This window comes from Elephantulus edwardii, unplaced genomic scaffold (assembly GCF_000299155.1).
Source record: "Elephantulus edwardii isolate Elephantulus edwardi_28Jun2011 unplaced genomic scaffold, EleEdw1.0 scaffold00259, whole genome shotgun sequence".
Lineage (NCBI taxonomy): Eukaryota > Metazoa > Chordata > Mammalia > Macroscelidea > Macroscelididae > Elephantulus > Elephantulus edwardii.
The window spans coordinates 298554-326218 of NW_006400009.1; the positions used below are offsets into that span (position 1 = coordinate 298554).

The window sequence follows — 27665 nt, forward strand, 5'->3', positions numbered from 1 at the left end:
AGACTGTAGAGCTGTAGGCAGGATGAAAGGAACTACAAAGAATGATAACAGCCAGGAACTAACAACCATGGGAAGCCTTGGAGCCACTTGCCCCAGACGTGGAGGAAGTGGGAGTGGGAGCCAATAAGAACTGGAGACACAAGAGACCACAGGACAGTAGTCATTATCTGAACCCTGGCAAGGGGGACACTGAGTACCCGGCCTCTCTCTCTTCCCACCCCTCCAGTTACCTTTAGGGCCTGCTGTTTCCTACTTATAGAAAGGCAGAAAGCCTCAGCGATAAAGTTCGTATAGCTGTGAGCCTCATAGGACATTAAGAGGACAAAGAAGAGCAGAAAAGGATTTGAGACTAATTAGCAACAACGCAGTAACAGGGTCTGTTTTCTATTGTTGTTTTATGTGCCATCAGAACCAATTCACAGCTGACCTACCAGCAGGTTTTCAGAGGGAGTAAATTGCACAGGAGGAGATTGCCCATCTTTCTTCTACAGAGCAGTTAGTAGATTCAACCACATGTCTCTGGGTTAGCAGTACAGCTCCTTACCCACAGGCCACCAGAGCTCCTGTTTCCTACTAAGGATGTATGAAAGAAAGCAATGAATGATGTCATTTGTCAACATTAAATGTCCCTCTGTAAAAGCTTTATTGTTGTTGTTGTGTGCCATTGAATCAAAACCAATTCATAGCTGACCCTTTGGTGGTTTTCAGAGGTTGTAAATTGCACAAGAGGAGATTGCCCATCTTTCTACCTCTGAGCAGGTGGTGGATTCAAACTGCTTGCCTTTGAGTCGGCAGTGCAACTCCTTACCCTTTGGCCATCTGAAACTCCTTCGAAGTTTTATAAAGAAGTTAAACGTGGTCCCTAGAGTTATTTAGGATTCTGGGAAACAATATAAGAACTTGAGTACTAGACAACCAGAAGATAGATTCAAATACAGACTCATTCATGTACCAGCCAAGTGACCTCTAAAAAGGGACTTAATCATATTTAGCTTCCAATTTCCCATTCAAAACTCAGCTGCTTGCTATCAAGTCAAAACTGACTCATTGCTCACCCTCTATTGGGTTTCTGAGGCTATAAATTGTGCAGGAAGAGACTGACCATCATTGACCGACCACCAAAAAGGCATGACTTTTGAACGACAGGAGAGACACAACTATATATGGACTGGACCACCAGACCGCCCATTCAAAACCAGAGGCTGCTAATAGGATCCTGGTCATTGTGTCATGGAGATTAAATGAGATGTCAGGGTCAGTGATAGGGCCACACACTTAACCGGTCAGCTGTGTTGACAGAGGGGTAGGTGGGGCTTGTGCCACTCAACAGCGAGCCGAGCCCAGGGAAGAGGAAGGCTCTTGGCAGAAATCTGGGTCCACGTCACCCACACCCCACTTCCCACTCTCGTGCAAGGAGAATAGAAAACTCAGGTTGCAAACAGTGCAGAACTGAATTTGTGTCTTGTTTAATCTTTGTCGCTAAATGAATGTCTGTGTCTGGCACTGACGCATGTTCCCGACGAGAGGGGAAAAGTTCATTCTGAACATAAACTTTGCATCGGAATTTCCCCAGGTGGGCTGAGCCAGCCCAGCTTCCATTTCATTTTCAGCTGTATAAGAGCAGAGTCGCTGGACACGGTGCCAACATTTAACAGGGCTTGGCTGTTTGAATCTACCCAGAGGCACCTTGGAAGAAAAGCCTAGAGAGCTACTTCTAAAACACCAGCCACTGAAGACCCTCCAGGGCACAGTTCTGCCCTGACACAATGTCATCACCAGAATTAGCTTGGTGGCCACTGGTTTGTTTGGTGCTTAGGAGGAAAATAGCCCCCCACCCTGCCATGCCCTCAGCCAGGCCCTGCAGACAGGATGAAAAACCCAGCAGGCCTGCTGGGCGTGGATGGATCCTGTTGGTTGAGCTCTCTAGAGGAGGAGGTCTTTGGCCTCAGTGCCTGGCTTGACTTTATGGTATATAACATGTAGGAAGTATTTTCGCTTGGAAAGAGAACTCTAGTGGGTTCCAGAATGTGGATGTCTGTGAATTGCTTGGTGTCTGGTGGCCCCATCCAGGGCACTAATGCAGATGTGTTGACAGCCAAGGGAACTCTCTAAAAGGCTCTGCAGCTTCCCCTGTCCTCAGTTTCAAGATGCTGGAAATAGCCCTCAGTAAGCCCTGGGGAAATTCAGCCATTTGGCTGGTAATAGGAGGATTAGAGGCAGCCATGGTGGAGATAAGAGTGCAGCTGGCAGCTTGAAAAATTGCTTCCCACACTTAATTTGGGAAATGCCTGTGCACCTTTATGAGCAATAGGATGCCTGGCCTCAGTTGGTGGAGAGACTGATGTGGGCTGGAAGGAATGTCCAGACGTGATGCGGAGGGATGTGGTGGAGGGAATACCCCCCTCGGCACTGACCTCATCGGCTCCATGGCTCCTCCAGATTGCAGCTGTTGAGTCTTTTAAGTTGTCCCTTCAGGAAATAACCACCTCAAACAGAATATGCATTTGAGGGTAGAATGTGTAAATATTTCACTACTGTGTTATAACTGTCGGGAGCCACATTGATGATGAAATGTCCCAGATGCTGGTACTGGAAAGATCCCTGGCTTTCCAAGCAAATATTTAGCTCATGGAAACATGAGTCATGCTTACAGAGGCGTATGGATTAACTCCTTCTCAGTCCAGCCTCAGATAGCATCCAGTGGCTGAAGGGCCAGTGTAACAGCTATAGGAGTGTACCTTATGTCACTGAGCATAACCCACGTGGTGGGTCACAGGCTGAGTGCACGGTAGGAGCTTAAAGACTGCTTATTGCCTGGACAAGCAGTTCTTCACAACACGGAGCGACCTCTTACATCTCTCTACCTGTGCCCTCCTTGGCCATGACAATTGCCAACTTGAGAATAACTCTATCTCCTTTTCCTGCAAACCTGCAGGAAATGCCAAGGAACTTGCCAACATCCTGAAATATCACATTGGCGATGAAATCTTGGTTAGCGGAGGCATTGGGGCTCTGGTGCGACTGAAGTCTCTCCAAGGCGATAAGCTGGAAGTCAGCTCGGTGAGTCTTCCCTCAAATCAAAAGGCGCCCTGTGCCCTGCTCAGCTCCAGGGTGGCATGAGACACATGTACTCTAAGGTGCATCCTGAAACTCTGAGTGCATTTTATACACACACACACAAAAAAAAAAGAAAAAAGCCAGGCCAGTTGCTGTTGAGTCAATTCTGACTCACAGCCACTGTGTGTGTGTGTGTGTGTGTGTGTGTGTGTGTGTGTGTGTGTGTGAGAGAGAGAGAGAGAGAGAGAAAGTAGAGAGTAGAGATGTGCTCCATAAGATTTTCAATGCCAAAGAGAAAGGAGGGGAAAAACCCTTAAAGGAAACCAAGTAAGACTGTGGTTAGACATGAGCAAGAACTCCCAGATTTGCAGGGTAATAAAGCATCTTATTTGGCCTCTGGGAGAGGCTATTAAATCCTTCTTTCCTTAAGGAAAGGGCGTTATAAGAGATCAATCCCCTGTTCTTATTTCCATCTCAAAATAAGGGCCTCACTGAGCTGAACCTGACCGTCTCAAGAGGCTTTGGTCAGTGGTGTTGTTGGTCTGGGGCTTGTCTGTGAGCCCACCCCTGCTCAGCGTATTGTTAATACACGTTCCACTTAGGAGCTATGCTTAGAGGCTCTGTTTGGAGAAGGGATTTTCCAGCCCTGTTGCAGGAGTCTACCTGAGATTTCATTGTATGCACTGCTGAGCATCCCACGCAGGGGCCATTCTTCCTGTGCGTGACTAGCTTAGTTTCTGTTCCCTCTTGCTCTCTCCTGATCTTCTGCCCTTTCCTTGCTCATCGATTTCTGCAGCATTGGCAGCCCGGTAGGAAAGTTGAGATGAGAAAAAGTTGTTTGATTTCTGCAAATCCCCTGAGAAATTCTTAGTATGCAGGGCTGGATGTTGCAGTCCTGTCTGAGCTGGCTCAGTGCGTGATTGCTCCCTTGAATCTATTACACTGATCTGAGATAGAATTTCCTTGGGTGGGGAAGTCTTCAGTGAGCTCTTCACACAAAGCTGGAGGCCTGGCTTCTATTTCCAACTGTCCCACCTAATTAGCTTAAAGAAGCCACTTTGCCTCTCTTAAGGCTTACTTACTTTCCTCTTCTGCTTGGTGGGACATTAAGATAGACTCTCATTGCCACGCACATTGTGAGGATAAGTGCAGTAACATATTAGAACATTGTGCACATTGCAATGTATTGAATCCACACAAAAGATTAGTATTAATCCACACTGAAGGTCTGTTGAGAAACACCAATCACCAGAGAATATGCTCCTGATACTCTCTGTACTGAATCTGACATACCAAAGTGTTTGGTAAATATTAGCAAAATGAATACACCGTGCATTCAACAATTGTCTCATTTTTTCCTCAGAAAAACAATATGGTGTTTGTCAATAAGGAGCCTGTTGCTGAAACTGACATCATGGCCACAAATGGCGTGGTTTATGCCATCACCAGTGTCCTGCAGCCTCCAGGTAAGTTACCACCTGGTCCCGAAGCTTTGCTTTCCCATTGAGCCTGTAGCTGGTCCTTGTCTCAGGTGGCAGTTGGTGTTCAGGGAAAAACTCTTCCAAACTCAGGGATATGTTGTTGTTATGTGCTGTCTAGTTGGAACCGACACATAGCTGACCTTCTAGTGGGTTTTCAGAGGCAGTAAATGGCATGGGAGTTGACCATCTTCTCCCATGAAGTATCTGGTGGATTTGAACCGTGTGCTTTTGAGTTGACAGTGCATCTCCTTATCATTAGGCCATCAGAGCTCCCTCAAGAGATAGAAATAACCTAGAATTTTAACCAACTGCCTACACCACCTATGACTGATTAAAAAGTAACAACTAGGAACTGTTGGTTTTAAACAAATTACACTTCTCTTCTGAATTGTGTGGGTGCCAAGCCCCATTCACACACAGCCCAGTTGTTTGTACACTATGGATGCTGTTAGCATGATTCCAAGGCTTCCTCATAGAGAATCTCAGCTGGCTGAGGTCTCTTTGTTTTGTTGTTGTGTGCTGGCAAGTTGATTCTGACTCTTTCCGTTATAATAACACTGTAGGACAGAGTAGAACTGTCCTAGAGCATTCCCTAGAGTAGTCTTTTCAGAAGGAGGCCTGGTAGCATAATGGTTACATGTTTGACTACTAACCACAAGGTTAGTGGTTTGAATGCAGCACCCACTCAGGGACAAATGACCGTGCCCCTAAGTTTATAGCTTAGGAAGCCCAACGCGGCTCTTTATCTATGTTCTAAAGGGCCAGTATGCATTGGAATAGACTCAATGACACACGACCACAATCTCTATAGGAACGGATCAGTAGGTATTTGCTTTTGTGAAGTGGTTGGTGGGTTTGAGCCACTAACCATTGTGCCACAAGAGCCCTCCTGTAAAGCAGAACTTCAGCCTGGCCTCTAGCCTCACTTGTGCGCTCTCCTTTTTTTTTTTCCCTGTCTCTGTCCATGAGGCAAATTCCACCATGAGTTATGAAAAATTACAAAGGGAAAATTCATTTGAAAATGTAAGCCAGCAAGCCCAACGGTGCCCCTCAGTCATAGGTATTATTAGTGACATGCTAATAGTTTCTCTCACTCACAAAAGCTGCCTTTTCTTTACTTTCCAGCCAACAGACCTCAGGAAAGAGGAGATGAACTTGCAGATTCTGCACTAGAAATCTTCAAACAAGCCTCAGCATATTCCAGGGTAAGATGTCTTGTGGGCTTGCCCTTTGGGTCGTCTGTGTTGGTCCATGCAGGAGGCTCCACGGGCCCCTGGCCTCCTTGACTGCTCTCCCAGTATTCTCTCAGAACTTCTCCCTATTCCCATGGGGTCTTCTCACCCCATGGCCAGTGGAATTCAGAGAGAGGACCCCAAGCAACTTCTACTTCCATTGTGGGTCAAAGCCCAGACCTTAAAAATGAAGAGGTCACTGCTGTTGAGAATGGTTTCAGTTCTGGATTTCCAGACTGAGTTTGCTTTGCAGTAGTTAGCTTCTTTGGCCCGGGCCTCCAAGTCACCAGTTTGTTTCAGGACTTTGCCATCACAGGTGATGCTGGAGTTTCCCTTGGCAGGGGTGTGGATCTGTGCAGGGAGGCTGAGGCAGAGCCTCTTTGCAGGTGTGGAGGCTGCTTTCTTTGCTTCAGCTCTTCCCTTTCTCCAGAACTTCTGCGACTCTTACACTACTCCTTTCCATGGCCTCCAGCTTGTCCAGATCCTTCAAGCCCTTTCTGTGTATGGGTCATCTGGGCCTTAGGCCAGGTGAGGTTGTTTGGGCAAGCAGAGCCCTTTACTGAAGGTTTGCAGTTCCCAAGAAGAAGCTGCAGGGGGCAGCCTTTAGCTCAAATGCCTGGAGTGCTAATGTGACACTTCAGGTGGGTCTCTTTAGTGAGTGACCCTCAGGAAGTAGTTTGGCCTTGAGTGGCTACTACTAACTCAACCATCTGTGCAGGCGCAACTCCACAAACCCTACACTGGAAACTATGCTTCCAAAGGCCTCAGTTGCAACTTACAGCTGCTAAGGCTGACTAAGGGGCTTCCTAGGCCCATCAATTCCACTTCCTCTTTTCTTCTTCTCACCTCCAGCATATTTTTATGAGTAGAGGTGGCATTGGGCAAATTCATTGTCATGAGCAGATACAGGTACAGATATGCTTCTAATTAGAAATACTGATACCTTGTGTGTTGTTATTTTTTTTTCAGTCTGCCCAGAGATCTGTCCGACTAGGTAAGTCTGGCCTGGCTTTGCAGTCCCCACCTCACCTCCAAGCAGGGCAGATCCTGGCATCTGCTGCACACAGACAAGAACATCTTGCTGTAACAAAATAAACCTGGCCTTTAGGCTCAGATCAACTGGGGGAATTTCCTTCTTTTTCCAAAGATAAAAATAATAGTAGTGAAGTAGGAGTTGGGGAGCTGGGGAATATGGCACAGGGGCTTGGCAGAAGCCTATGATGAGGAATCTCAAGCTGGTATATTAGAAAGTCTCAGCTCACATCACCAGACATTGAATAAGATGTGAAGTTTCACACATGCCAATGCAGCGCCTACTGTGTGCAGGATCACACGGAAGGAGTGTCTGTGGCCTCCATCCTCAAGATTCCGACAGTCCTGGGTAGAGGGGTAGGGGAATCTGCACTTTCACCTTTTAAACTCCTCTCTTTCAGCCCCTGTCTATCAGCGGTTATTGGAGAGGATGAAGCACTAGCTGAAGACCCACAGGAAGAATACACTTCAGCAGCTCCCCACCAACTTCCTCTCAATTTCCTAAAGAGACTGGATGTTTTTTTAAATCAAATACCACACTTCAATGTATATGGGCCGCATCATAATGACAACTGAGCCTTGGGTAGGGGATGGGGTGGGAGGAACAAAAGAAATGTGTTGTTTTTTGTTTTTTGGGTTTTTTTTTCTTCCCCTAAACATAGCTTTTAACCCCTCCCATACAAAGACCTCAAGGTTGTTGTTTGGCATTCACTTCCAAAAAGGACCCCTTCCAAATGTGGCATTTCTTCTCTATGCCAAGTGCTCTGGAAAAGGGAGCTGCTGTTTCGTGGAACTCACGAAACATGAATTACACAATTGAGCATTATGTATGGTAGTTGTGGCACAATTCTGTAAAGCTCTGTCATTTGGAGAAATGGCATCATCATAAGCTATGAGTTGAACTGTTCTGTCATTGTGTCTGGTGTGTGCATGTGGCTTGAACACTTCTATGTGGCCGTGTCCAGGTAGGAAAGAAAGGATACACAGAACATGTAGAGGCCCAATGTTTCCCAAGGAGAAGTGTGGCAGAGCCATGGTATGTTTGTAATAATAAAACCAAAGAAATATTTCTCCTGTGTGAAAGGTGACTGTGTTCCAACCTGTGTACTCAAGATGGCATGTTTCTGTGTCCCACACAGAAGCTTGTGGCTATGTTGATCCTTCACACTTCACTTCCACCTGGAGTCAGCTCAAAAAGGAGATTTTAGGGTGGAAGCTCTGGTGGCCTAGCGGCAAGAAGCTATGCTGCAATCTCGAAGGCATGCAGTTCGAGGCTACCAGTGACTCTGCAGGAGAAGCATGGGCAGTCTCCTCTTGTGCAATTAACTGCCTCTGAAAATGTGCCACAGTGTCAGCCACGGGTTGATTCCAGCTGTCCAGTACACAATACCAACAACATAGGAGAACCCAGCAGTTGGCCTTCAGATACCCCAATGGCACATGGAGACTAAACCTTTGTTGTACTTGCTTGCATGTCAGCCCCCACAAACTTTGGAGGTTCCAGTTTCCATTGTTCACATTTCCCAGTACTTTGCTTCATTTTATTGACTGGGAACATCTTCCTTCCTACATTCTGATCCTCCCCGTGTCCCCCACCTTGAAGTGGTCTCCAGTGTCATTATATGGATAGAAGAGGCTGAGGCTCAGAATGGAGAGTCACTGTAATGAAGGGAAGAGCTGAGCTGGGATGGGAACCCTAGTCTCCAGCCTGCCAAAGGTCATCATTAATAAGCAGGCAAGGCCATGTGGCCCAGGCACATCATTTCTGTGGTGCTCATGCTCACATTCTTTCTCCTGTTTAATTTCTAGCCTCTGAAATGTCTGTGGTGCTCTGAGAGGCAGTTTGACTGGGTCATCACTTATTACCTATGGGGCCCAGGTCAGTTATTTAACCTCTCAGGGCCTCTGTTTCCTCATGTTTGGTGGGTACAACAGGGTTGCATCTACCTCATGAGAGTCTATGAAATGGGTAATCCATACAAAAGTCCTGATGCAACATGAGCTATTTTAACTGTTCATCACACTGTCGGCGCTGCTCAGAATCAAGCAGTCGAGAGGCTATTGGTTCATCTTCCCCAAGGGTAGCCCACCTTCTGGGAGAACCGGAGAGTCCACCCACCTGACTCCACCAAGATGGATTCCTTCCAGCGACTTGTGTTCATTCCATTCAGTTGACCCAACAGCCCAACGATATGTCTATAGCACTACTGCAGGCCAGTCTACAAGTGCTGGAAATAAGCAAGATCCTTAATTAGCAGATTTCCTCCCTTAAAGCTTCCAGACTGGGGAAAGACATCATATATAATCAGTTCAAATTATTCATCCATTCCACAAATACTAAGAGTTACTTATGAGCACTCACTCCCTGGGGAAGACAGGTCTCTACTCCCATGTAGCCTTTGTGTTGATGGGGAGGAGACTCAGTGATGGACTAATCACATTGCCAACTGTGACTAGGACTCTGAAGGACAGCACTGTTGTTCTGTGACAGATGATAATGAAGTGGGACCCAGAGTGGTGTCCTGAAGCTCCTGGGAGTAGGAGAAGCTAAGAGGAGTTGAAGGGGCTGACCTGCAGGGAAAGGGGTCAGACTAGTGGGGACTCAGGGAGAAAGTATCCTGAGAGGTGCAGGTTCACTCTCTGCGTGCGCCTGGTCCCTGTCACTTGCTGAGGTCCTGCCCTGCCTGCTCCAGCCCTCTGGCAGGTTGTAGCGGGCACCACTGCAGGCTGCCCACGAAGGCCTTTGCTCATGCTGGGGGCCCTTTATCTGTGCTTCACTTTGACCATCCGAAAATTCACACATTTTCACTTTAACAAGACAACATCAGAAGGCAGAAATGATTCTAACTTTTCAAGATCTTTGGCACAGTAACTAAGCCAAAGGACTTGCGAGTGTCTGAGATGATGAGGATGACACAGGACAGGGCAAGGGTTCAATGTGTTGTTCACAGGGTCTCTGTGAGTCAGAGTCCAGATGGCACCTAACAGCAACATCAGAGTCTTTCATTATTTTTTAAAAAGAACACATGATTCCTCAAGGCAATTCCCTCTTTTGCCCTCATTTGCTCTTGTTGCCTGCCACCTCCACGTCACCAACCAAAGGACTCCATTCTTTAAACTCGCCTGTGAGTGGTCCTGCTTGTAGCTTAGACCCATGCATGGCTACAGACCTGCCCTCCCCCAAGGAGAGAGTTTAATGCCCTTTTCCTAGACCCTTAACATGCACTCTAATTCTGATTCTCATGAAGACTCAAGCTAAGCCGTGGGTGCTGTCATCTGGAGGACACACTCCCAGAACTGAAGGGTGCCCAGGGAAGGGAGGTGTGTGCCTCCCTGTGCCCCGCCCCATCAGGAGGCCAGAGGCAGTCCCAGATGGAGAGCGTTCAAGCCCAGCCTGAGCCCTTCTAGCCGAACCTCAGCCAAGAGAGGAGAGGGAGAAGGGCAAGGGGTGCTAACTTGGTCCACTTCTCTGTCATTTGGGAGCTACAAGGACTTTTGGGCTTCAAAAGCACCCAACACTGGGGTCCTGCAGGCTTCCTGGGATGGAGGTGTGTCTTTTCTACATGGGATGCAGCAGCCACCTACACCTGGTCCCACTGACCAAATGAAAGGCCAGCCCAGCAAGAGTGATGAGCTGGAGGGTCACTGCTCTGGGCTCTCTGCATGTTTCTGCTTCTACCAAGAGTGCATCTCAGATGAAGCAGACCACACACTCCCTGTGATGGTGGTTACCAGAAGACTCCAGAGAGAAGACCATCTAGGGGATTCTTTTTCACTCCTGTAAAGAAAGCCCCATGTTTCCAGTGGGAAGGAGATCGCTAACTTTATAGCAGAAAGAGAAGAGGGGAAACAAAATAAATCTAGGTGCTAGTTATTCACAGAGATGAGACCACTGAAGAAAACTCAATCCAATGAATGAAGCCAAAGCCTGAGGATATGTCCCATCATCATCCTCTCTTGCCTGAGTCCCAGGAATTCCCATCACTTTCAGAAAGCTGAACAATGACTAAGGATGACAGAGGAAGAATTGACGCCTTTGAGTTGTGGTACTGGAGAAGAATCTTGAACATACCATGAACCACCAAGAAAACAAATCGATCTGTCTTGGAGAGGGTGAAACCAAGTTTCTCCTTGGAAGCTAGGATTTTGAAGCTCCATCTCACTCACTTTGGGCATATGGCCAGGAGGGAATGATCCTTGGAGAAGGATATCATGCTCAGAAGGGTGGAGGGACAGCACAGGAGAGGAAGACCCCGGATAAGATGGATTGATACAGTGACTGGGGCAATGGTGGTAGGTGTGTCAGAGTCAGTGAGACTGGTTCAGGACAGGGCAGGCTTCAGAGCTGTTGTACGTAGGGTCACTTTGAGTTGCAGGCAACTCGAAAGTACATAACAACAACAACATAGGTCTTGGTTAGAAAGCTCTGATGGCTTAGCAGTAAGAAGTCAGGCTGTCAGCCCAAAGGTGTACAATTCAAATCCACCAGTTGCTCCACAGGAGAAAGATGGGAAATCAACTCCAGTCCAATTTATTGTCTTCAAAAACCTGGTTGAGAGTAAGTTATGAGTTGGTTCCAACTGGATGCTACATAGCAACTGTGGGTCTTGTTTAGAGGAGAGAACCGTTATGAGAAGAACTCTGTGGTGGAACAGGCCTCTTTCCTCTCCCAGGCTCGCGCCCTTCTGCTGGCAGCACTTGAGAGCTGCCTCCACCCACTCACTTTGTATGAGACTCTGAATCCACTAAACTCAGACATTCTGGAAGGTTCTATTTTTCAAATAATGCCTCAGCAATGCAGTCAGTCCCACACTTTCCCAGAATCTTCTCACTTCTGTAGTAAGAGGCAGAGTCTAATTTTTCCTTAGGCTGACCTCTGTGACAGTTTTAAGAAATAGATCGCAAAGGAATCTATTCACTATGACTTATAAAACCAGGTCATAAAACGTAATTCAGATTTCTCTGGTTCACTCTCGTTGGCATACCCATTCTGAGGCATATCAACCACCACATTATGAGCGAGTCCAAATGAGCCCACAAAGAGCAACTATAGAAATTGTTCTAAGAGGAAGAAAAGAAAAACCAAACAATATCAACTACCAAACAAGTGAGTAAACAAACTATTAGATAACTGGAGTCCACGACTTCCATTGTGAAGCAGAGAAAAATTGTCTTCACTATGCCCTGTTCCAATTCTTGACCTATAAAATTTGTGAGCAGAGTTAATGGTTATGCTTTATGCTGCTAAGTTTTACAATAATTTGTATATAACCCTCCAGGGAGAATCAGCCCCCACTGAAACTTCTCTGGTGGATTTATCCAGACACGGCACATCTGTGTGCTTTCTGAACCTAGCCCTGAGTTTCCTTGAAAACTGAGATAAACCATAGGTTTCTACAGAACGGACTCTAAGGAAAGAGACAAGCAGGTATATGGAAAGCGCTTTGGGCTAGGGACGCCCCTCCCCACCACCAAATAGTAACAGCAATGTTGTTATCAGTGGCTGTCAAGTTAGCTCTGATTCATGGTGCACTTATGGATAACAGAATAATACATTGCTTGATCCTGTGTCATCATGCCACTGGTATGTTTGAGTCTGTTGTGGTGGCTATAGCAACAATAGTTGGCATTTACAGTACATGTGCCACATAGTGTGTTATGCATGAAAATGCATCATCTCTTCTACTCCTTACTTCAGTACTATGAAATGAGTAAGCATCACTAGAAAGTCCAAGTTACTGCTGCAGAAGTAGACATTTAGAGGGGTGAAATTGCTCGCCAAGGGCACAGAATAGGAATTGTACTAAACCACGCTACTCTCGTTTGCCCTACCACATCAGAGTCCAAGTAGGGAAAAACTGAGCAGGTGGTCCCAGGCAGAGAGAAAACGGTGTTTGGGACTAAGACCCCCTTCCTTCCTGAGAAGCCCAGCAGGTCTGGTCTATGCATTGCCTGAACTATAACTTGTTTACATCCTCCAGAGGAATGAGGTTGGAGCAGGGGGGCAGCAGTCATCGCACAAATAGATATACCAGAACTGCAAGGATGTCAGTAAAGAAGAAAAGGGGAAAGGATTTCTCATCCAGAGGAAAATACCTCTGTGTTTGAACCATAATTCATTGTCATGCTCTCAGAGGAGCCGCCCGGAATCTTGTGCTCAGAATTCTTTCCAAAAGCCAGGAAAAGAGGCCATGGAATGAAGGATGGGCCTAATGCCCTATTTAGAGAAGTCAAATGGGGCCAGTTCTGGCCATCCTCGCCTGGTGAGGAAAGAAGTACATGTGCTCCGTTTTACCATATAGTCAAATACAGACAAAGCCTAACAAGAGACTATGTGGTAGGATAACGGGGACTATAATACAACCACATACACAACTACACTCCACTAACCTAAGAAGTCTGAAACAGAGCCCTCAGACATAAAAGGTTTATACTCCATAGTAGGGAGGAGAGAGGATTCTAAGTCACGGGGGAGGAAGGCAGCAGCTGAGGCATGGTTGCCCCCACAGGAATCTTTCAGTGGCTTTAAGCTTATAGCAGAGAGGCTCCTCAGAGCCATTTATACTCCAGCCAAATGTAGTGGTTATTCTTGTCATCATGGAGCTCCTCCATGTGGAGAGGTGGTGGAGACTTGAAGGATGAGGAAGAGAGAAGAGTCTGAGAAAAGTATTATAAGTAGATGAAACAGGAAGGCATTATGATGGGTGAAATAAGTCAATAACAAAGGACAAATATTTTGCAGTGCCACTATTATACAAAAATCACTAAAATGTAGACACACAGAAAGTAGACTTCTTCAATGGTTGCCAGAGTATAGAAGAGGAATCGTTTTCCAGAGAGTAGACTTTTACTGCTGTTGTTGTTGTTGTTGTTACTATTATTATTATTATTATTTTAGTGATAGGAAAGGCAATACCAAATAAGGGTGAAGACTATACAATTTGAACAAAGCAAATTAATATATTAATATACTTAAAGGGAACTTTTTTAAAAAATTCTACTTGGAAGAGTGCAGAGTCAGCAAAGAATAGGGAATCCCTCAGAGGTGTGCATTGACAAAGTGGCTGCAGCAATGGGCTTAAACACAGTAGAGATTGTGAAATTAGTGCAAGAACAGGCAAACTTGCATTTTGCTCAATATCAGAGTTGACGCATCAGCACTTAACAACAATATATTCCATTTATTAAGAATAGCAACTAAACCAAAAAACCAAACCCACTGCCATCAAGCCAATTTCAATTCATTGAGACCCTCCATCTGGTTTCTGAGGCTGTAAATCTCTAGAGAGGAGAGTGCTGGTGGATCCAAACTGACAACCTTTTAGTAGCAGTGCAACAACATTACTAGAAACTACAACTGAAAATCAGATAGATTGGTATGCATATAAGAAAGTGTATGCAGGCAAATACTGTGCATGCATTGGTATAGCTGTAGGTAAAGTGGGATTCCTGGTTGACTCCAAGATTTTTGTTTTGAATAGACAGCCAAAGGGTAGTGTTATTTTTCCTAAAATCAAGGATAGAATCAAGGATAAACTACTCTATGATGGAAGAAGAAAGTTGAGGTCCATTTTAGATATTTTAAATTTGTGAAAATGTGGTGTTAGGACTTTTGACAACGGCTTTTCTAATCAAGTGAATATCTGAAAAGATGTGGTAATAGTGGCCATAGATCAATGGTTATTAGTTTTATAAGACACAGTGTAAGAATTTGTGAAATACTATACAACCTGGACAAATCTAAAGCAAATTCTGAGTGACATATGTCAGCTACAAAAGGACAATTATGGTACAAGTCCATTATTATAAAAATCTAAGGAAAAGTTTACAATACATATACAGTCAATCTTGGCAGTGAATAGGGATTGGAAGGAAGGGAAAGGGGAGTAAAATTTGATAAGTCAATAAGTTGGGTAAAGTAAAAGGCCATACACAATGGGGGTTGATAAGACATTATAATTAATTCATATAATAAAGCAATGATAATTAATGTTATCAAACAAAACATCTATAAATGTATGAAAAGCCTGTATGATTTGCAAGCCTTCAAGCAAAGGAATGAGTAATTTTCTTCTAAAAAAAGAAGATAGCTTTCTAGCTGCTGCTTTAGTCATCCACTCCCCTCCCCTCTTTGTGAGCATGGTCTTCAGCTGCCTCAACTGTGAACACCTGGTTTGCAGTTGTCAGCATCATTAACATCCTCAACAACTGTGAGGTCAACATAAGAAAGAGAACAAAAGAGACTGAAATGAGACTGCAGCAAGGCACAGCCTAAGGGAGCCCTGGAGACAGAGTCAGAGTTAAAGGTTTTGCTTCTAGATGATTGAAGGAAGAGCTGATGTTGGACAGCTATGAGATAAGGCTTACTGGATGATTTGAGAAAACCAGAGGCTGCTTGCATGTATGATGCTTGACAGAACCTTCGCTTTCACCTTTGCCTTCCCTTACCAACCTCCAACCTGTTTTCCTGATAAACCCTACAACTTCTGTAATGAATAGTGAATCCAGTGATTAATGGGAGTAGGTGCAGCAACATGGGGGACTATGTTTTACCAAGGAATCAGTTTTTTATACTGGATGTTGTTGATAAGGATAGTTCTCCTTTATGAAGACAGTGGAAGTCAGGCTTGGCCCTCCCCACATTGTCCTTGCTCTTTCTACAGAAATAAATTCAACATGCACATGGAATGTGAAAGGATGACGATACACACTCATATCTAGAAATCTGGGGGAAAGTCAGGACTGAGATGGTATTTTGAGTCATCAGAGGTGCTACTTGGAAGCAGTTACCAGATGTAGGGACAGAAGAGTGCCTGGGGCAGAGCCATGGGCTGCTCTGGTGAGTTAAGGAAGATACACCTGTAAAGGGGCTTGAGAGGTTGTTTATAGAGTCCTGGAAGCCAGGAGAGGAAAGCTTTGCAAGAAGGCATGAATAATAGTCCACTGTGTGGAGTTACTGATGTTTCCATACATAAGAAACATGTACCATAGGTAAATTTGACAAGAATGTTAGAGGGTGAAAAGGGAGAAATGAAGATTCATTTTCTGTATTGAGTGCTTGAATTTTGTTGTTGCTGTTGTGTACCATCATGTACCATTGAGTCAGAACCAAGCCATAGCTGACCTTCTGGAGGATTTTCAGAGGTAATTAATCATACAGGAGGAGATTGCCCATCCTTCTTCTGCAGAGAAACTGGTGGATTCGAATCACATGCCCACGGGACTTCAGTGCAGCTTCTTGCCATTAGGCATATTTCAGAGACTGAGAATCTAACAGGTAAATGAAAAATTGAAAATAATCAACCTTCCTCAGGCTCATCCTTCACACTTGGATTAGAAGCCCCACCCCCTCATTTCCTCCTGTGCATTCATCTCCAGAGCCCTGACAATTTGCCTGGCCCTAATTGCCCTCTTCCCTGTAGGCCTCCTCTGCTGAGGTAAGAGCTGCTCAGAGGCAGGAACTCTGTCCCCACTCTATGGCTAGACTCAGGCCCTGGCACAAAGTAAGCAAGCAAAAGTCATTAAATAACAGAGTTTGATTTCTGAAGTGCAAATGATTCCTTTCATTCAACAGAGTGGTCTCAGGCCCGACTTGCTCTCTGAAAAGGAAGAGGGAGACTTCCCCAAATATGTGAAATATCCTTCTGAGGGGACTCATGAATGGTGGAGAAAATCTGCATTCAGTGCTCTTTTCTGACCTCTCACTGGGAAGCAGATGGTAGCCTTGTGAGAATCCTGAGCCCAGAGAAGTCTGTGGCAGACCACTTCGGTTAAGAAGACTCCCAGGGGACTGCAGGCCCCAGCTCAGGTGGAATGTTTTGGGCCAGAGACTAAACAAGTGGCTGTTAATCACAGTCCAAACATTTCATTTCATCCTGAGCAAGTAGCTTGACCCTCTAGTCCTATTAAAGGGCAAGTTTCTTACTCAGAGAGATTGCTCCCATTCAGAATGCTGTCTCCAGAAGTTCTATCAGAAAGAAGAGGCACAGCAGAGAAAGGGGTTGGGGGAAAGCGTGTGAAAAACTGGGGGTATTGTGTACCAGGGAGGGAGTCTTTCTTTTACTTTTGAAAGAGAGGAGCTAACTGGGGGGTGGGGGGGAGAGGGCTGGGCAGGTAGAGAAGTGCAGCAATGAATGAATGGAAATCCGAATTCTCTGTGAATGTTCATTAAAATTATTTTTTAAAATATCCTTATTTGGGTGCAAATGAGTTTTTAATTGAACAGATGGGAAAGCACTCTCTCTTCTGTCAACAAGGCGTGAGTCTCTTTGACTTTTTGGCAACAATCCATAAAGAATTGGAGTATAAGGAAGCCATCTGCATGCAAGAATCTTTCTCTGATGATGGGTTCTCAGTGGAGTTCCCAGAAAGGGAAGTTGAGGGAAACAGCCTTTATCAAATTGGAATGTAGAAGACTGTGTGCCATCTTCTGGGGCAAAGGAGAGAGAGGCTAGAGTACAGCTACTTCTGTGGTCCTCAGTTTTTCAGACAGGATGAGGCTGCTTCTCAGGACATGCTGAGGACTGTGAGAAAATCATCATTGTGAATTTGGGTTTGTTTGCTAATATATCTATCATTTTCTCTTTAACATTTTAATCCACCTTGAATTTGTTTTACTATGAGATGATAATTGCAAGTCTCCTAGATATTGTCACCTCAAAATTTTTATTCCACCACCAAGAATTCAGTAGCAACTTCTTTCTCTATTGCATTTGTTCTGCCTTCTTGGGCAGATGCTTTATTCTTGTGTTTGAGCCACATTTTCTGTGCCTTTGATCTACAGATCTGTGATTGCACCTAAAGCTCACCATCTAAATTGGTGTTAATTTAGTATCTTTTAAGATCTCAACAGAGGTATGCTCTATTTTTGAAGATTGCTTTTTTCTTTTTTTACAAAATTAACACCATTTCCTTAGAGGGGGAGGCGATGGGGGGTGGCGGGGGGGGCACAATGAGACTCTAACAACCAGTGACAATCATTGTCAAATTATTAGGACAGATGTTTCCAGATTTTGTTTCTAAAGAAAATATAGGCATGCATAATATATTGCAATTTTCCTTTATTGTGACAAAATGACCTATTTACATGTTTCTAAAAAAAAAGCAAACTGTTCTGCAGAATTTTAAGATGGCTTCCATGCCCTTTGCCCCTAACTTTACTCTCTTAATGGTAAAAGCAAAATTATCAAATGGATCTATTCTATCACTGGAGCCGTTTAAAACAGAAGCTCTCTTCTCTTGGCAGAAGAAGAGGAAGAGATCAGAAGCTGCAGAGGGACTAAAGGAGAAGGTGATAGTGTGAAGATAAGAATTACCACCTGAGGACGGCAGTGGCCTGAGGAGCCTGAGGAGCTGAGAGCAGGCTCCGGTGACAAGCAGCATGGAAATGGGACCTCATGTCTATAACCACAGAAGCTGAAGTCCACCACTGACTTAAAGGAGCTTAGAAAGAGATTCTTCTGCACAGTCTCCAAATCAGAGCCTGGCTGGCACCATGATTTTAGCCTTGTGAGATCGTAAGCAGAGAATTTAGTGTGAGATAAAAAAGGCCATGAAGAATCAGATGAAGTAAAACAAAGGAATTTATTATCAGCTCTCTGACAAAGTTCCGCAGGCCCAGGCCAGAGGGAGGCAGTGGGGATGGGAAGTGGCACGCAGAAAAGCTACAATGAAAGTTTTACGTGCAGGAGATGGGAGGTAAGTTGATCTACTCAGTGGTCAGCTCTCTGTGGAGGACGCTAATTGGATGTCCTCTGCCCATTCCCATGTATGGAGGTGCTCAGGACCCTTAGGTGGGTTGTGTCATAGCTGATTCTAAATGGAATGTGCCGGTGGTCATGCTCTCTTCTGATTGGCTGTAACCATCTTACACCAGGCTGACTGGAATGTCTCCCAAGAAGTGCGTCCATTCGGAATGCTGCTGAGCTTCCAGGTGGTCTTTCATTCCAGCCTTTTGGGTTGTATAGGGGCGATGTAGTCTCTCTAGCTACTTCCTGCTGAACAGGGTCAGTGAGCGGAGCTGGCTGTTGGACTGGGAGGGAGTTCACTTGGGAACTGGGAGTGAGGGTGAAAGCAGCATCTGATTTACTGTGACATGGGAGAGCTCTTGAATTTGGTTCTACAAAAACTTATAAGGTAAGTAGGAAGCCAGCAGAGGAGGCTTATGTAAAAAAATTATATGGGAGGAGGAAAGGGCACTCATGAAGCAATTTGAATGGGCTGAGTCCAGAGGGAGAGCACAGAGTGGCATGTAAGCTAGTTAAAGCCAGTGAGAGTAGTGTAGGCCAGGAGAGTTCTACCTCGAGAGTGAGTTTGGTGAGGTGGCGTTTTAGAAAACCATTGGCTTGCTCTACCTTTCTGGATGACTGAGGATGATAAGGTATATGTACCTTCCAGGTGATGTTCAGGGTTGTTGATACCTGCTGAACAACTTGAGAGATGATCCAATCTTTATCTGCGAGGCCCAGGAACTCCAGGGGTGGGACTGCCTCATAGGTGGACTGTAGCTTGCTGCTGGCTATGCACAGCAGGTGACCAAGCCACAGTAGGGCAGTCACTTTACCAGTGACCTGGTTTCTTACAGGCTAGACATGGCTTAGTTGATGAAGTAGCTAGAACTGTGGAACCTGGAGCAGTGGAGGGATCTAAGTGGGCATATTGCGTTAGGTTTCAATTAAGCGATTTGGAAAACAACTGGGTTTTTGTCATGGCCCTGTGCAATTTCCTGGAGTTTGTTATAATTAATAACTTTCTGGGTGGCACCTTGCATGACCACTAAAAGACACTGGACCAAGCTATCTCGCTAGTGTGTGTCATTCTGGCCTTGTTGATAATTCCAGTTAGGCTCAATATTCGGGACGGCAGCAGCACCTACTGGCATTATTTGCTTAGTGAGATCCTGATCTGTGTGTGCTGCTATAATGCGATCTTTTTCATCAAGAGTAAGAGTGGAAGTGAGAACAGCATGGAGGTCATGCCAAGTTAGATTATAAACTTGAATCAGATAGCAAAACCCTTTGTGATATTGAGTGGGGTTTGCAGAAAAGGATCCAAGGCATTTTTCAATAGCAGAGAGATCAAGTAAGGGGAAAGGAACATGAACTTTACCCGGGCCTTCAGCCCCAACTACCTGACAAAGGAGATCAGTTGAAGGGGGGCAGGACCAGAAGTGTTGGAGCTGGGAGGGGAGAAATCTTGAGAGTGGGTTTGGGAACTAACAGGAGAGCTAACAGGAGATGGAGAGGGTAATTCTGCTGGGGATAGGGAGGCAGCAGCAAGTAAGAAGGGAGAGTGGAAGGAACAGGGGAAGTTGGAGGTGGGGAGCCCAAGTCTTCAGGCAGGTCAAAAGAGGGGGACGGAGAGGGAAGTTCAGTGAAGGGTGAAGAAGAAGGGGTTTTTTGGGCTAGAAGGACCTGGGCTGTAGAACAGTTGGAATACAGTTCCACACAAGAGCAAAGAAACCAGAAGCCTGAATATAGGCTATCTCCGAGTCCTTGCCAGGACGGTGACAATAACTGTCTAAGGCCATAGATATATCCTAAGGTGCCAACTGAGGGCCAACAAAGCCTGTTATCTAGTTGGTATTGGGGCCAAGAAACAGAACAGAAGAAGGTTTAAATATGTTTATTTGGTCCATATGTTTAAATGGTCCAAACCCAAGTGGTGTCTTGGGGTCAAATTTAGAGGATTGCAAACCCATCCCCAACAACAGTGCAAAAGAGAAAGACCCTCAATGAGATGGACTGATTCAGTCACTGGGGTGGTGGGTGTAGGTGTGTCAGAGATAATAAGGTTGGCTCAGGATAGAGCAGGGTTTAGGGCTGTTGTACATAGGGTCACTATGAGTTGCAGATGGCTTGATGACGTATAACAACAACAACAACAACAACAACATACTCTCCATACTTATTCAGTCTATATGATGAGCAAATTATTCAAGAGTCTGGACTCTATGAAGAGGAACGTAACACCAATAACCTGCATTACAAAGATGATAACAACCTTGCTTGCTGAAAATGAAGCACGTGCTGCAGAAGATCAAAGACTACAGCCTTCAATGTGGATTTCATCTCAACACTAGGAAAGCAAAAATTCTACCTCTGCACCAACTGGCATCATGATAGATGGAGCAAAGATTGAAGTTGTCAACAATTTGATCTTACTTGAATCCACAATCAACACCCTTGTTACCAGTAGTTATGAAATCAGGAGAAATATTGCAATGGGAAAGTCTGAAGTCAGAGACTTCTCCAAATAATTGAGGAACAATGGTGTCAGTTCGAAGATTAAGATGTGTCTGATTCAGGCCATGGTCTTTCTGCTCACTTGTTATGCATCTGAGAGCAAAACAATGAATAAAGATGAAAGAAGAATTGATACCTTTGAGCCATGTTATTGAAGAAGAGTAGGGAAGATGTCATGGACTATCAAAAGAACAAAAAGATATGTCTTGGAGAAAGTGCAGGCAGAGTGCTTCTTGGGGACAAAGATGATAAAGCTTCACCTCACACACTTTGGGAATGTTGCTAGGAGAGGTTCGTCCTTGGAGAGGAACATGAACTTGGAAAGATGGAGGGTGAGTGAAAGAGAGAAAGACCCTCAACCAGATGGATTAACACAGTGACTGCTGCAATGGGCTCTAGTGTGTCAGGAAGTTTAAGGATGGCACAGGATAGGACAGGGTTCAGATCTGTTGTTCATAGAGTCACTATGGGTCATACTCGATTTAACAGCGCTTAACAACAACACTAACTAATTCTTTTCAAACTTGTGAAAATAAAAGTTTTAACACCATAGATGTGGATGGGGCCTCTGATTCTGCATTTCAAGAACATTTCCAGGCAGTTCCTGATGCTGTGGGTTCAGAGATTTATCAAAAGCCCCCGTAGGATTAGAATTTCCTTTAAACCAATGTTTCTTAAAGTACAATCCCAGGATCAGTACCACCACCTGGGAACTTAATAGAAATGAAAAATGTAGAGATTTACCTCAGGTCAATTGAGGCAGAAACTTTGTAGCCCAGCAATGTATTTTAACAAGCTCTACAGATATTTTCATTAAAGGACATAGTTTTAAGACATTTGGGATGGCTAACTACCAGGTCAGCAGTTTGAACTTAACAGTTGTCCTGAAAAAGAAAAATGACTAGTCTCTTCTCTTAAAGTATTGCAGCCTCATGGTACAACCACTCTGGAAGGTAGTTTCATGTTTCCTCAAATAGCTGAATGCAGAAATTCCATATGACCCAACTATCCCACTGCTTGGAATATACTCCAAGGAAACTATAAATGAGAAACAAACAGAGATTTGTACACCAATGTTCGTAGTAATGTTATTCACCATCGCAAGAACATGGAAATAGCCCAAATGTCGAACCACCATCAAATGGATTGAGAAATTGTGGTACATTCACATGATGGAATAATACTGTGCAGCACACAGGGGCAATGATTTAGAAAATTATGACATAACTTGAGAGGAACTGGAGTGCATTATGCTAAGTGAACTAACTCAGTCCCATAAGACAAATACTGTATAAGACCATTATTATAGAAATAGATAACTAATAGATCATGTATAAGGATATGAGAGGGAGAGGGTAAAGGCAGAGTGGTGAGGATGGGCAGTGGTCTAATCAGAGGGTTGCCTAATTTGATGGGTAGAGAGGGAGGGATGAGTCAAGAAATGGGAAAGATCTGATGTGAAAAACAATGTATATGAACAACTTTGTAAGTAAACCAGTATAAAATAAAAATTTATTTAAAAAAAATAATGACAGTCTCAGAAACTAGATTGATCTAAGGCCAGTGGAAGAGAAGTGCCAGGTGCTTTCAGTAGTCTCTGCACTGAGCGTGGAAGGCAAGCCCTTGTTTCCCAAGGAGGACAGTTCAGGTTGAGCAGGAAGCCTCTGGGTCTGCCTGCCACATCTGGAAGCCAGCGTGAATTCTCCAGTTTTCTGACAAGGTCAAAAGTAGCTATGTTGGTATCATTATGCAAAAATGCAAAAAGCAACATGTTTTTTAAGAGAAGCCATTGACTTTGTGATTTTCATTATATCTGGCACAGTCTTCTCTCCAGATGTCTTTTTACTGGTTCGCCCAACAGCTGTGAGGAAGATGCAATAGAGAACTAACTTTTTTTTCTCCTTAAATTTAATTTGGAGAGCTGGACGATGACTAGGGATGATAAAAGGAAAATGGATGTCTCTGAGCTGTGGTACTAGAGAAGAGTATTGAATATGCCATGGATTCCTAGAAAAACAAACAGGTTCTTTAGTTGTTGTTTTTTTTATTTTATTATTTTTGTGTGAGTGTACCGTCAAATCAGACTGTCCCTCCTTCCCCGTCAGAGCATCTGGTGGATTCGAACCATGCACCTCTGGGATTGTAGTTGCAGATCCTTACCACTAGGCCCCCAGAGCTCCCCTAAACAGGTTCTTTCTTGAGAGAGTGAGACCAGGCTGCTCCTTGGAGGCAAGGATTCTGAAACTTCGTCTGACATACTTTGTACATGTTGCAAGGAGAGACCAGTCCTTGGAGAGGGACGTCATACTTGGGAGGGTAAAGTGACAGCACAGAAGAGGAATACCCTTGATAAGATCGATTGATTCAGTGGCTGGGGTTATGAGGGTCGGTATGTCAGAGACAATAAGATTGGCGCAGGGTAGAGAAGGGTTTGGGGATGTTCTCCATAGAGCTGTAAGCAACTCGATGGCACATAACAACAACAACAAATGTGATTCATAAATTAATGGGGCATTCATGCCATTGGGTGCTGTTGAGTTGACGAGGACTCATAATCACCTCATGAACCACACTCAGGCCGGGCCCTGTCCTCTCTCAGCCTCACGATCTTTCCCATGCTCAAGTCCATTGTTTCAGTCACTGGTCACTGTCTTACCATCCATTTTTGAAAAGCAGTGGAATTTTCTTAGTCTTTGGTGACCTAGTTCAGAGAGCTCTGCTGCTAATCGAAAAACCATGGTTCAAATCCAGCAGGGGCTCCTTAGAAGAAAGATAGGTAATCTCTTTCCATTCAATTATTTTTCTTTTCTTTTTAATTGTGGTTTTAAGAAAGTTTACAGAGAAGTTGCATTTCCATCCATTCATTGATCCACATTTTTCTCCCTACCCCCACCCAATTCATTATTTTAAAAAATTCATTCATTTTTGCATAATTTCCTTCCTCCTCCCTCCCCCCTCTCCCAGTCCACATTCCATTCATCTATTATCTGGACTGTTGTTGCATATATTCCTTCTAAATAGTTCTTTCCTTCATCTGAAATGTAGTGTAGTCCCAATATAGTGTTCATTATCTATTTCTCCTTTTCTTAGCTCCTCCCCAAACCCCATGCCAGTCCTGTTTACAGCCTCAAAAACCTAATGGAGCTATGAGACGGTTTCAATTCGATGGCAATGAGTTTGAGGTTTTCAGAGGGTTTTTTTTTCCTTAGTTTGGTGAATTTTGTTTTGTGGGGGTTTTTGTTTTCATTTGGAGAAACAAAAGTAATTTAGCATATCCCTAGAAGAATGGGATGGGGATATAATTTTGAGTATTCTTTCTTTCAACAAATAGATATTGCACATCTGTTCTATGGCAAGCACCATATAAAGGACTGAGATGAGAAATGGCGATTCATTTTATCAACGGTTTCCTTACAATTATTGTTTGTTCACTTCCCATTTATGAGATTGCTGTTGTTAGGTGCTATTGAGTCAACCATGACTCATAGTGACCTTATGAACAATATATCTGAACCTTAATCTATCCTTCACCATCCTCATCTCTGATTTGCCTGGAGTCCATTGTTACAGTCACTGTGTCTGTCCATCTTGCTGGGGGGTCTTCCTCTCTTCAACAAGCTTTTAATTCCTCTATTTTAATGTAATTTTTCAAGGACTAGTGCCTTCTAACAATATGCCCAAAGTATGTGAGATGAAGTTTCACCATCCTTGCCTCCCTGGCAAGGGATTTCCTCCAAAACAGACTTGTTAATTCTTTCAGCATTTCATGGGATATTTTGTAATCCTCTCCAAAACCACTATTCAAAAGCATCTAATCTGTTATCCTTACTCATTGTCCAACATTCATATGCATTGCAAGCAATCTAAAAGACTATGGCTTGGATCAGGCATACCTTAGTCTTTAAACTGAAGTTATCGCTCTTTCGACCTTTGGAGAAGTCCTTGACAGCAAATTTTTCCAGTGCAACAAGTATTCTGATTTCTTGCCTGCTGTTACCATAGGTGTAGATTATGTATCCAATTAAAACTTTGACAACTTCAATCTTTTCTCTATCATGATGTTGCCTATTGGTCCAATGGGGAGGATTTTTTTCTTTTTGATGTTGAGATGTATTCTATATTGAAAGTTGTATATAATCTTTGATCTTCTGCAGCAAATTACTCAAGCCCTTTTTCTTTTCAGCAAGCAAGGTTGAGTCATCTGCAGGACAAATGTCATTAATGAGTCTTCCCTCTGATCCTGGTGCCACATTTTTCTTCATATAGTCAACCTCTCAGAATTATTTGTTCAACATACAGATTGAATAGGGAAGTCTAGTAACATAGTGGTGAGGAGTTGTGCTGTCAACTCAAAGGCACGTAGTTTAAATTCACCAGCTGCTCTGTGAGAGAAATATGAGCAATCTCCTGTGTGATTAACTGCCTCTGAAAAGCCTCTAAAGTCAGGTATGAGTTGGTTCCAACTCTATGGTATATAACAACAGATTTAATAGGCCTGGAGAAAGGATAAATTCTGACACACACCTTTCCTAATTTTGAACTATGACTGTTTCCTTATCTGTTCAGACAACAATTTCTAGGGCTAGGTATAATTTTCCCATTAGCCAATTAAGTGTTCTGGAATTTGCATTCTTCACAATGTTATCCTTAATTTGCAATAATACACACAGTCAAATGCCTTTGCATAGCCAATAAAACACAGATAAACATCTTTCTGGTATTCGCTGCTTTCAGCCAAGATCCATTTGACATTAGCAATGAAATCCAATCCAGCTTGAATTTCTGGCAGTTGTCTGTTAATGTACTGTTCCAGCCATTTTTTAAAAGTCTTCAGTAAGATTCTATTTGTTGTTTTTGTAGTTATGTGCTATTGAGTTGACCACAACTCATAGCAACCCTATGAACAATAGCTCTGAACCTTGCTCTATCCTGAAACAACCATACCCCATACCTTCTCTGACACATCTGCCCTTATCACCACAGTCACTGATCAATCCATCTCATCCAGGGTCTTCCTCTCCTGCACTTCAAACCATGATGTCCTTCTTTAAGTACTGGTCCCTTCTGGTAACATATCCAGTGTACGTGAGACAGAGCTCCAAAATCCTTGCCTCCAAGGAGCAACCTTGTTTCCTCCTCTCCAGGACCGGCCTGTTTGTTCTTTTGGCAGTCCATGTTCAATACTCTTCTTCAGCACTACAACTCAAAGTCATCAATTCTTCTTTTATCATCCTTAGTCATTGCCCAGCTCTCAGACATATATGTGATTTGATCAATAATTTCCTCATTCTGTTTGTAAAAAGAGAAAGGACCACATAGAGATGGCCGTCTCTGACCTTTATCAACTTCACAAAGGGGAAATGTCCCTGTCAACAACATTAACAACATAAAACCAATTACCTTGAGGTCAGACATGTCCCCCATTCTCCCATACCTCTTTATATTCATCTCAACACCAATATGACTGTTTTACTGGGTCCAAAATCAGATACAATAGCTCACAGACCACAGAGAACTACATTGGGGAAGTGAAAAGGTTATAATCCAGGCTAAAAGCAGGAATTCAGCCAGAACAGCTTCCAAAATGTACTCTTAGGCACTTTTGCCTTAAGTCTTGTGACTTAAAGCCAGTGTTACAAAGTTCTCATCCTGATAATATTGGCTTCCCCTCATACCTGTCCCCCATATACACACACACACCCACTTATCCAACAAACTCTGACAAAGACTTAGCTCTAGTTCTGTCCACAGAGGGACAGCCGTCCTAAGGAAATTAATTCCATATAACGTTGGTTCTCTAGTTCAGCTATGGCTGCTGCTTCCATTGGTATAGCTGGAGCAAGAATTTCTTGGCCAAAGGACATGTTACTTTCTCTTGCTCCTGCTGCTTCTTTGCTGCTGGGAAGCTTTCCTTATGCTGCTGGATTGTTCGATTTAATGGTGAGACTAGCCAATTCTCTTGTGAACTGGTGAGACAGTCATTCTTCTGTGGATAGGTTAACACTCCCTATTCATATATTCCTGTCCACCCACATGACAAAGTCAAGTTCAGTGGCTAGGAATGCCTCTTGAATAGTAAATTCCATACTGTTGGATCACCATTCTTGGGAATTAAAACAGATATGAAATATCTTTCAGTCAATTGCTCAAGTAACTATCTTCCATATTTCTTAGCATAAACTAGTGAGCACATTAATGATTGCATCTATTTGTTGAAATCTATCAGTTGGTATTCTATCAATTCCTGGGGTCCTCTTTTTTTGTCAGTACTTTTAGTGCAGTTTGAGCTTCCTCCTTCATTACCATTGATTCTTCTTATTCTTACTGATCATATACTATTTCCTGAAATGTTCTGTATCAACCAATTCTTTTTGGTGTATTGGCTCTGTGTATACTTTCATCTTCTTGGGATGTTTCTTGCATTATTCAAGATTTTGCCCAAAAAAATCCTTCAGTTTTGCAACTCATGGCTTGAATATATTTTCCAGTTCTTTCCGTTTGAAAAATGCTAAGCATGTGAACTGATATTTTTTTTTAACTCTTTCTCTTTGTACATTTCATTATAATCAAGCTGCCCTTTGAAATCTAGTTAGCTCTTTTACTTCAGCTCCCACCCCCCT

General features: G+C 43.8%; 1 protein-coding gene across 1 annotated transcript in view; it reads left to right on the top strand.

Annotated features, from left to right (window-relative positions):
* TGFBI (transforming growth factor, beta-induced, 68kDa) overlaps window positions 1–7244 on the top strand; it is a 40802-nt gene extending 33558 nt beyond the window's left edge. Inside the window, exons 13-17 of the mRNA XM_006899486.1 lie at window positions 2936–3060; window positions 4421–4523; window positions 5664–5743; window positions 6740–6764; window positions 7204–7244. Coding sequence (XP_006899548.1) covers window positions 2936–3060; window positions 4421–4523; window positions 5664–5743; window positions 6740–6764; window positions 7204–7244 — 374 coding nt within the window. The remainder of the gene's footprint in view (window positions 1–2935; window positions 3061–4420; window positions 4524–5663; window positions 5744–6739; window positions 6765–7203) is intronic.
* Window positions 7245–27665: the final 20421 nt, after the last annotated feature.